General features: G+C 41.5%; 1 protein-coding gene across 1 annotated transcript; it reads left to right on the top strand.

Annotated features, from left to right (window-relative positions):
* The first annotated feature begins 4,743 nt into the window (after positions 1–4,743).
* LOC134463972 (uncharacterized) lies at positions 4,744–7,593 on the top strand. The gene is made up of 4 exons (XM_063217379.1): positions 4,744–4,803; positions 4,890–4,942; positions 5,052–7,376; positions 7,546–7,593. The coding sequence occupies exons 1-3, from the start codon at positions 4,775–4,777 to the stop codon at positions 7,370–7,372; spliced, it is 2,403 nt and encodes an 800-aa protein (XP_063073449.1). The 5' UTR covers positions 4,744–4,774; the 3' UTR covers positions 7,373–7,376; positions 7,546–7,593.
* The last annotated feature ends 3,546 nt before the right edge of the window (positions 7,594–11,139 follow it).

The raw sequence follows: 11,139 nt of genomic DNA, 5'->3' as shown, positions 1-11,139 counted from the left end.
GGGCAAAAGGGCAGTTGCTCGGGCACCGTGGGCAACTATGCTGTGCACGTGCCTGGGTTAGTGTCTTTTATTATTTCAAGTACATTAACACAGAGTTCAGTAGAATAGAAATACACATGTACCCAAAGTACACACACAATGTAGATCTATTGTTGTAGCCTAAGTTTTAGAGATTTGGTTAAAATCCTTAAACTTTTCCAAAAGTTGGTGTGCAAACAATATCAATAAATTAAAAAAATACATTAAAAGAAAATAACAAGACAAGTATGCCGGAAAGCCAACATGGACAGGCAAAAAGGTGAGTTGTCCTGGGCCCAGGGAGAGAGGGGGCTCAGAACTGGGTCTTTAATGCATTGTATAATAAAACCTTTCAGCGGCCCTGCCAGTATTTCTCCAGCCCCTGTGGTACAAAAAGAGACTGAAGGTACACTGTTCCTGATTTGCCCAGATATTGTCTTAGTACAGTCTAGAAGGGAAGGATTATATTAGAGACAGAATCAGGAATATGTTTGTGTGTGTGTGTGTGAGTGCGTACGTGCGTGTGTGAGTGCGCTTGTGTGTGAGTGTGTGTGTGTGTGTGTTTGTGTGTGTGAAGAGGAATCCTCATGGGATTGGGTATTTTGGGTATTTCCTGCAACAAAAGACACACAGTAGATGAGAAACGCACGCACGCACGCATGCACGCACGCACGCACGCACGCACGCACGCACGCACGCACGCACGCACGCACGCACGCACGAACGCACACACACACACACACACACACACACACACACACACACAGCCCTCTGAAGAATTAGGCTCCGATATGCTTGTGTGCTTTCTTGGCTGTATCTGGTGAAAAGGGAAGAAAGCGAAGAGATGCAATGTGCTCAATACAATCAATATGATACTTCAATGTTTCTTTGTAAAGCTGCAGCTTGCTTAAGTGTGTGTGTGTGTGTGTGTGTGTGTGTGTGTGTGTGTGTGTGTGTGTGAGTGTGTGTGTGAGTGTGTGTGTGAGAGAGAGAGAGAGAGAGAGAGAGAGAGAGAGAGAGAGAGAGAGAGAGAGAGAGAGAGAGAGAGAGAGAGAGAGAGAGAGAGAGAGAGAGAGAGAGAGAGAGAGAGAGATTCAGAAATTGGATTCAGGTGTACCACTGGTCTGTTTATAGGTGTAGCCCCATGAACATGCCTCCACTGCAGACCATCAGTACGCTTCCCAATGAGAGGCTTATACAGGGACCTCCAGCACCCCCTTGAGCGAAATACCACTCCAAAATACTTCTGATTGGCTCCATGCATCAACATGCTAATCACCGATCAAAGAACAAATCGAGCATGCACCCTTCCTTTGTATTTAAACTATCTAGGTGTTTTTTTTTCTGCAATAAGAAAATGGATGGTCACTATAACTTCAGATATGCACCACAGACCACAGTTGGTACCACAGACATGGGCATTCCTGATGATGTCCTTAGTTCAGTCCGTAGTTTAATGTCTTGTAACAACAAACATCTCATGTGCCTCTGGACCAGTCTCTTTCCTCTCAAAATAGCACAAGTGTACTTTTGGAATATCTGTTTTTTTTTTCAGGTCAAGAGGTCAAGAGCAACTGGTCCCCACACCAAAGCATCCTCATAGAGCACTCTCTGAGCGAGAGGGCAAGCACACTACTATGAATGCCCTGGCCTCCCTCACCTATTTGCAGGCACAGTACTGGTACCTGGACCCAGTGCTGCCCAGATGTGAAGAAGCTATGCATTCTGGTTAGTATTGGCACCCTTGAAGTTTAAGCACATTATGGGACATATCTCCAGACAACAAATAATGAGGTCAACCATGATTTTTCTATAGATAGCTTGTGGTTGATACTAAATGTAAAAATGATCAACAGCATTAAATACTAAACTACAAGAGGGAAAAAATTGAAGAAGGTAAAGCTCCTGGAATCACTGGTATTGGCACCCTTTACTGGATACCATTGTGGAAACCTAATTTGACTCAAATATGGTAGATAACAAATGGGAATCACCTCTGTCAAATTGACTTTTGCCCATAGGACATGAATTAGGCAAGAAAGTTTTATATCTTTGTTTTAAACAGCCACCTCTTACATCTTGTGCGTCTTTGACAAATGTGAAGACAGATGGGCTGCCTGAGGACACCAGAAATGCTGTTACTGGCAAAAAAACACCTCCAAATAATAAAAGGTCATCTCAAAAGACCCTGGTATACCATTTCCAACACTGTGTTGTGTTATTTATAAATTTGCCAAACATAGAGTTGTAAAGAATATCCTTGGATGTGGGGGTAAGGGAGGAAATTATGATAGAAGTCTGTGGAAGTTGCTGCAAATAATGACACACCACAGGGTTTAACATCTAGAGACCTGAAGGTGAACTGTTTTTGGGTAGTTTTGTTCAATAAGCACCCCAAGTTAAACACTACACAAAGCATTGTTTTTTGGATGGAGGCAAAAGCAGACCACATTGCTTCATGAAAGTCATAAAAGGGAACACCTGAAGTCTATATAAGAGAACACAGGGAAAGCACAGCCCTTTTAAGAACGTTTTAAGGTCATGTGAAGCAATAGTACAGCTTTTCAGTGATGCACACAAACAGCACGTTTGCATATTCTGCAAGAAAGTCTTTAAGGAAAAGGACACCCTACCAAAAATCAAGCATGGTGTGAGATCCATAATATTATGTCACCCCATTGATGCATTAGGTATTGGAGGCTTTGGCCACATCACAGGTATCATTACAGGCATCACAGGTATAATCATTTACAGGAAAATGTGTAACCATGTGCAAGAAGACTTGGTTTGGGGTGAAGATCATGTTCACTCCAACAAGACAAAAACCCAAAGCACACATCAAAATGCTACCAGAGAAGTGCAAGAAGCTCGTAGACGAATACCAAAACCTTAGGAGGCTACTATTGCTGTCTAGTGGCATGAAACCAACCCGTTAAGGAGGGGTGCCAATATTCATGGACATGCCCTTTTTCATGTTTTTGCTTGAAATTACAAAATGCATTTGGAAAAAAATACTTTGCTATTCTAAATATCTTTGGACCTTCAATTAAAAGATCATGTTGGTAAAAGTTGTTTATATTTCCATTTATTTCTGGATATATTGCACATTTTGTAAATAAAATGAAGGGGTGCCAATACTAACTGGCAGCGCTGTATCTACTCTACCTCTATAGGACAGCTCAGGTAATAGAGAGAGAGAGAGAGAGAGAGAGAGAGAGAGAGAGAGAGAGAGAGAGAGAGAGAGACCCCACCATAGTTTCTGGCATAGCATGGCCTTGTGAAACATCTTTGGCAAAGCCATCCTTGCATTTAATTAAAATGTAAAAAGAAATAATTTAAAATGTGCACAGTGTAATATTTTTTTTTAGTTTATTTCCAGAATTCATGCTGCCCATTCACAAATGTCAGCTTTTTCATGAATACTTACCACCACCACCACAAATTCTAAGTATGTTTTATGACTGGGAAAATTGCACTTTTCATACATGAAAATGGGGATCTTTTCCATGGTCCGCCATTTGGAATTTCCAGAAATAGACATTTGTAGCCATAAAACTTTCTGTAATTTGGTTATACTAGTAAATATTGCTTTAGTGTTTGGTAAATATTCATGAAAATATCAAATTTGGTAATAGGCAGCACATTTTAAATGAGCAGCATAGTTGCAGTACCCATTCTGGCCACATTCTACACAGTGCACCTTTAAGTTGACTTAACTATTGTTTTGTTACTGTCAACGACTTCCATGTGTCGCTTACACACACTAATGTGGTTGTTGTCGTCTATACATGGGTTCTACATTTTTGTTTTAAGCTGACTGCGCAAAACTAGCTGCGCACACCTCAACCTCTGATTGTTGGAAACCGCTGTTGGTCAAAATAATAGCTCATGTGGTTATCAGCCAGTGTCTTGCCCCTCCTTACAACATCGTGTTTACAAACACTGTGAAAACATGTATATTATAATCCTAAAAGTACTTTCAGCCCTAAAATATTTAAAAGGCCTTTAAAGTTTACTTTCTCACACAACAAAATGGAACATGGCATCCTGCACTCAGATGCAACTGTAAATTTTATTTGAAGTGTATTTAAGTGATTTGTTAAACTGGATGACACTGACACATTATTACAACTATACCACCAACTAATTGTTAATGGGTTGCAATGAAAAAAAAAACAGGTTTACCATTGTCCTTTTCTCAAAGAAATCATGACATATTACATTAGGAAGACACTTATTGTTAGTGTCTTAGTGACACTGTCTAACACTTAGTGTTATTTCAAGTACATTAGCACAGAGGTCAGTAGAATAGACATACACACACCTACACAACATGCATTGATGTCTACCCCAGGTCTGGGCAAGCTCAGGCATCAGTGCAGTAAATAATTATGAAAGATAAGAGTCTTGAATTGAATTAAATAGTATTAAATAATGTAATATATTGTTTTTTTGCTCCAGATAACCAAATCCTAAATATGCCACATACTACATGGCCTATCTCTGCACCTGCAACAGCTGATAGCACTAATTCCCTCTTCAGCCACTTTGGTTAGCACAATCAGTCTGTGATTGGCCAGAGCACAATCCGATTCTCTCAATCAGTAAGTGATTGTTCAGAGCCATATTGTCTCCTAGATAATACCGGCATGTGATTGGTCAAAACACAATCCCACCCCTGAGTTAAAAGCTACCTGAATCACTCAGTTTGGTGTAATGATATCAGTGCAGAGGAAGCTTTTAGCAACCCTGCAAAATGTGTGGCTTCAGTGGAACTCACTTCAGGTAACTTTGTAAGCAAATTGTTTTTCTAATGTCATGTCATGTCATTATTTGGCATTTTCTTAACATATCTCTCATTGTGCTTATAGGTTGGCTGTATTCTGTTTGGTCATTGCCTCTCATGACATCAGACTTGCAAATGGTAAGAGGAGCAACATTCAATTGTCTGTGTCTTTCCTTGGCATTTTTGCCTGTTAGTTTTGTATTGACAGTCCCAGGATGTTAATGTCTGCCTAATTTGTGTTTTTCAGGGTGTATCCATGATGAAGTTGATGTAGATGGAGGCAGTTACAGATCCACTGATCCAGTGGTCGAATACATACCAACATTCGCATTGCCCGGTCAAGTGGATTTGAAACCTCAGTCTCATGGCCATCACAGTCTGTCCAGGGGCCCTTTCCAAGATGTCAGCCATGGCTCAGCGTATGTACAGACCTTCAAACCTGTGCAACAAAGCCAAAAGCCATTCATTGACGACTGGCAGCAACAAGAGACCTCTAAATCTGTGCAGCAGAACCAGCAGCCATCCTTAAGCAAATGGAAAACCCGGTTCCTTGCATCACAGCAGGCCAGATATGAATCTACACAGCAAAACCCAAATGTGGCCACTGGAAACTCAAAGCCCCAGACCTTTGGCTCCTCCCAGACTATATACAGACGTACTGGCCAAAGAAACTTTCTGCCATCACAGACCAACCAGAACCAAGATGGAGGCAGTTACAGATCCACTTACCCAGCGGTCGAATCCATGCCAACATTTGCATCGCCTGGTCAAGTGGATTTGAAACCTCAGTATCATAGTCATCACAGTCTGTCCAGGGGCCCTTTCCAAGATGTCAGCCATGGCTCAGTGTATGCACAGACCTTCGAACCTGTGCGACCGAGCCAAAAGCCATCCATCGACTACTGGCGGCAACAAGAGACCTCTAAATCTGTGCAGCAGATCCAGCGGCCATCCACCAACAACTGGCAGCAGCAAGGGACCTCTAAATCTGTGCAGCAGAACCAGAAGCCATCCTTAAGCAATGGGAAGACCCAGTTCACTGCGTCACAACAGGCTCCATATGAATCTACACGGCAAAACCCATATGTGGCCACTGGAAACTTAAAGCCCCAGACCCTAGGCTCCTCCCAGACTATATACAGACGTACTGGCCAAGGAAACTTTCTGCCATCACAGACCAACCAGAACCAAGATGGAGGCAGTTACAGGTCCACTTACCCAGCGGTCGAACCAACATCTGCATCGCCTGGTCAAGTGGATTCGAAACCTCAGTATCATGGCCATTCCAGTCTGTCCAGGGGCCCTTTCCAAGATGTCAACCATGGCTCAGCGTATGCACAGACCTTCGAACCTGTGCGTCTGAGCCAAAAGCCATCCATCAACAACTGGCAAGGGACTTCTAAATCTGTGCAGCAGAGCCAGCAGCCACCCCTTAGCAATTGGAAGACCCAGTCCACTGCATTACAGCAGGCCACACATGAACCTAAACTGCAAAACCTAAATGTTGCCACTAGCAACTCAAAGACCCAGAGCTTTGGATCTTCCCAGAATATATACAGACGTGCGCAGAGCAAGGAGACATCAATTGACGACATGAAGCAACAGGTCTCTGGATCTTCTCACAATGGATACAAACCTGTGCAAAGGAACCTGCAGCCATCATTTCACAGGGGGCCAGAGTCTGTGCAACGGCACCAACGGAAATCCTTTGACGGTTCAAAGGAACAGACTGCTGGATCTGTGACATCTTCCAGATCTTCACAGCTGCATCAGCCACAATCCTTAAACAATTGGCAACAGGTCTCTGGGTATGTGACTCAGAGCAAGGGGGCATCGTCAGACAGCTGGAAGCAACAGGCTTCTGGATCTTCAGAGAATGTATACAAACCTGTGCAGAGGAATCAGTGGCCATACATTATTAATCGAAAGTCCCAGCCCTCTGAATCGGTGAGCCCTACATACAAACCTGTGCAGAACCAAGAGAAGTCCTCTAACAACTGGAAGCAGCAGGCCTCTGGATCTTCACAGAATGCACACAAACCTGTGCAGAAGATCCAATGGCTAGATGGTTCTAGAACAGATCTAGGTCAGTTCTTGGGGTCTTCACAAGAAACCTCAAAGCAGCAGAAACGGCACAGGCCAATCTACGGTAGTTGGGTGCCTCTTGACTCTCGTCCTCCACTGATCTCAGAATCCGCTGAAGACGACCTTCAGCAGTCGTCCTTCGATGGATGGAAGATGCAGGAGTCATCCGCGCCCTCCATCCCTGACCAATCCATATGTGAACGCTGCCAGTTTAAGCTTGATATGAGTTTGGTTCCTCTTACTCAGTCGGGCAACAGATGGTCGCAGAATACCAATACCCACCAGGATCTTTTAGACCAGGAAGACCCCAACCACTATAGTGCTCTTCTGGACAGCCATGCAGAAGTCTCTGTTCCCCTGGCTTATCCATCTGAGTCGGGGAATACCCACCAGGATCTATTTCATGACCAGGAGGATAGCACTCTGTACAACCATGGAGAAGCCTCAGGTCCCTTGGCTTATCTTGGGGAGATCAAAGGATGAATAGGTAGGTGGTGTTACATTCTCATTTGCCATATTTGATTTTTGCTTTACCCATGTCTACAATTTTTTTAACTTTAATCCCTCATATATCATTATTCTATAATTGGACAACTAGAAAGCAGTTCAACCAATCTTCTTCCTTGATGTGTGACTTCTCTTTTCTTTTTCCACAGGTTTAGTCTTCTTTAAATCAAGATTCAATAAAATCTATTTTTCTACAATGTTTGTGTCCTGTGTTCATGTTTTAAACTAGAATTTTATCTGTTTGAATGGTATCAACACGCATCCATATTTTATGCTTCATCTGGTGTCCTTTTGGCCTGTTCTGGTCCTTTCAAGGGTATTTGAGTGCATAGGGAGTCTGGAGGTGGTTTCTTACAGCCAAGTAATGCACCTTTGTGAAAATGTATTGGTGTTTGCATAATTATGGTGACAAAAGACAGAGGGGTGTCGCGCCAGTAACTCCAGTCCTTGTGGGTGCTTTGGTTCCAAAGCAGTAATCAACAGAAGCAAAGAGTAGAACTCGCACACCAGCAGCCGATGCAATAATTGATTTATTGCTTTACATATGTACAAGTGATCAAGGTGCTACCCAAAAAGTGCAAAACGTTTTCGGTCACCAGACCTTTTTTGCACTGAGGAAAGTCTGGTGACCGAAAACGTTTTGCACTTTTTGGGTAGCACCTTGATCACTTGTACATATGTAAAGCAATAAATCAATTATTGCATCAGCTGCTGGTGTGAGTTCTACTCTTTGCTTCTGTGCATAATGATGAGGAATTTCTTCATCACCTTTTGTGGTCTGAACATTTTCTACTGACCTTTTGTTAGACATATGGTGATGACCTTGTTTGGTGTCATTGTGAAGGAAAGCCTCTGTGCTTTCATCCAAGTCATTCTGTAAACATGTTGGTTAATTAAAGTCATCCCTGTAGCTCTTTACTTAGACAGTTTTGCCATTTCTGCCTAAATCTCTTCTTTTAATACTGTGGTATCAGGGAGTGTCAGGAAAACGGAGGTTAACCACTAAAATGCTGTCTGGAGTCTAAGGAATCAGGAAAATGTAGCATTTATGTAGAGTGGACATAAAGTCTACACAACCCTTGTCAAATGTCAGGTTTTGATGAAAAAAAAAAAACGCTTACTTAAACGTATCCTGTAAAATGCTATTTGGAAACAAACAATTTTTTAAAGGAAACAATGAACATAAAAAACTTCCCACTATGTCTAACAAAGGTTAGTGGAAAGGTCTGCACTCATCTTAAAAGGCATATTTTTAATACAGTTGTGTCACTTTAACAGCTGATAACACTAACATAGCAGTGAATCCAGAAGAGTTATCTCAACTACAGACACTTTTCAAAATATATAAGCAACATTTGCCCCCTTGAGTGGTGCAAACTTATCTTGCCCGTGGAGTGTTAAAGGTGTTAAAATATTTCTTACTCATTTACAAATATTTGTAAATGCTTATTCTATAATTATTTACCATGTGTTACTAAAGCTTTTTAAAGGTGCACTGTGTAAGATTGTTTTGATGTTTATTTCCATGCTACCCATTCACTAATGTTACCTTTTTTCATGAATACTTACCACCACCATCACATTGTAAGTATTCATTATGACTGGGAATATTGCACTTCCCATACATGAAAAGGGGAATCTTGTCCATGGTCCGCCATTGATGGGATGATGTGATTGAACATGTTGCTTTTCTTTTTTATTGTGGTATGTTAGTGAGGTGTGACTGATTTTAGTGTGTAATTATTTGTAAGGACATGCATTGTCCATGTTTTAATGTGTGTGTTTTGTTTGATAGAGTTATCCTGTGCATGGCCCCAGTCAAATAAACCAATAAACTAAACTAAACAAAACTGTGGAATTCCCAGAAATAGACATTTTTAGCTAGAAGACCTACTAGAAGACCATTTCCTGCACAGTGCACCGTGTAATATTTTTTGTAGTTTATTTCCAGAATTCATGCTGCCCATTCATAAATACCATCATGACCTTTTTCATGAATACTTACCACCACCACTAAATATATAGATATATAAACATACATTTTTAGCTGCAAAACTTACTAGTAAATGTTGGTTTATTAGGCTATTTAGTACATATTCATGAAAAGATCAAGTTTAGGCAGCACAGTTTCAATAGGCAGCATAGTTGCAGTACCCATTCTGGCCACATTCTGCACAGTGCACCTTTAAAAAACGGTATTCTAAAGTGTTATCATGTTTTTTTTTCTTATTTACCACAGTCAAGTAGGTAGCAGGCTTCACTCAGGTTTCTTGATGACTTTTAAGGGTGCTGCCCCAAATAAATACTTACAATCATAGAAAAGGGGGGCGCAACTTGCATCAATTTTTTGTTCTTTATTTTTTTGCACAGACGCATTTCGGCGTGTACCTTCCCCATTTCTTTGATTCTACTTATTTACCACAGCCGATTGTTTTAGTATTTTTCATGACTGACTTTGCACACAGAAAAGTTGATCGTCATGTTATAATCAATTTGTAGTAATGTGTTCAGACAGATAGATATTACTTTATTACTTCATTCATCAGAAAATATTTTCAATGGGCAGCATATACACTCACCTGCCACTTCATTAGGAACACCTCTCTAATGCTGAGTTGGACCCCCTTTTGCCTTCAGAACTGCCTGAACTGCCTGCAACAATACTCGGCTAGGCTGTGGCATTCCAACAAAGATACATTGATACTAATTGGCCCAAATTGTACTAAGAAAATATCCTTGTGCCATTATATCCCCAGCCTGAAACGTTGATGTAAGGCAGGGTTGACCCATGTTTTCATGTTGTTGTCGACAAATTCTGACCATTCCAGTAGATATCAAGACTCATCAGGCCAGGCAACATTTTTCCAATCTTCTCGTCTCGTTTATGGTGAGCCTGTCCAAATTGTTGCCTCATTTTCCTGTTCTTAGCTGACAGGGGTGGCACCAAATGTGGTTTTCTGCTGCTATAGCCCATTTGCCTCAAGATTTGATATGCTGTGTAATCGGGGATTATCTTATGCATACCTCGGTTGTAATGAGTAGTTATTTCACTTAAATGTTGCCTTTTTATCAGCTCAAACTAGTCTGGCCATTTTCCTCTGACCGCAGCCATCAACAAGGCCTTTTTGCCCACAGAATCGCTGCTCACTGCATTTTTTTTTGTAAACCCCAGAGATGGTTGTGGGTGAAAATCCCAGTAGATCAGTGTTTTATGAAATAAAACCCCTTTCAGCTTGACAGTCATGCCATGTTCAAAGTCATTTAAATAACCTTTCTTCCCCATTATGACGTTTGGATTGAACTGCATCAGATCATCTCGACCATGTCTACATGCACAAATGCATTGAGTTGCCACCATGTGATTGGGTGATCATAAATTTGCCTCAATGTGCAGTTGTAACAGTTGTTCCTAATGTAGTGGCCGGTGAGTGCATTTTGAAACTGAACTAAAATTCCATACTCTACAATACATTTTGAATCCAGTGGGTTACCTGAGTCTCCACCCCCTTCCGGGCAGCTCCTGGGGCTGTGAAAGTCAAACATTTTGACTGGGCTGTAATGGACTGATCAAACCTATTTTACGATCCACCTCACATTCCCTCTTAGATCACACATATTCTGTACATCAGAATTAATGATAACCAATGTTGTGATTGTCGACTTCACTTGTCAAGCAATTTATGAAGTGTATGACGTGTAGCCACTTCAGCCATGGTGAAGCGATAGGGCTGGCTGTGCACCCT

Source organism: Engraulis encrasicolus, chromosome 15 (genome assembly GCF_034702125.1).
Source record: "Engraulis encrasicolus isolate BLACKSEA-1 chromosome 15, IST_EnEncr_1.0, whole genome shotgun sequence".
NCBI lineage: Eukaryota > Metazoa > Chordata > Actinopteri > Clupeiformes > Engraulidae > Engraulis > Engraulis encrasicolus.
The sequence above is the reverse complement of the archived record's forward strand: the minus strand, read 5'-3'. Positions and strand labels throughout refer to the sequence as shown.

Coding starts and splice junctions, on each gene's coding strand:
- LOC134463972 (XM_063217379.1), top strand. CDS start 4,775: ATGTGTGGCTTCAGTGGAACTCACTTCAG. Junction 4,804..4,889: donor TTCAGTGGAACTCACTTCAG/GTAACTTTGTAA, acceptor TTGTGCTTATAG/GTTGGCTGTATTCTGTTTGG. Junction 4,943..5,051: donor TGACATCAGACTTGCAAATG/GTAAGAGGAGCA, acceptor TGTGTTTTTCAG/GGTGTATCCATGATGAAGTT.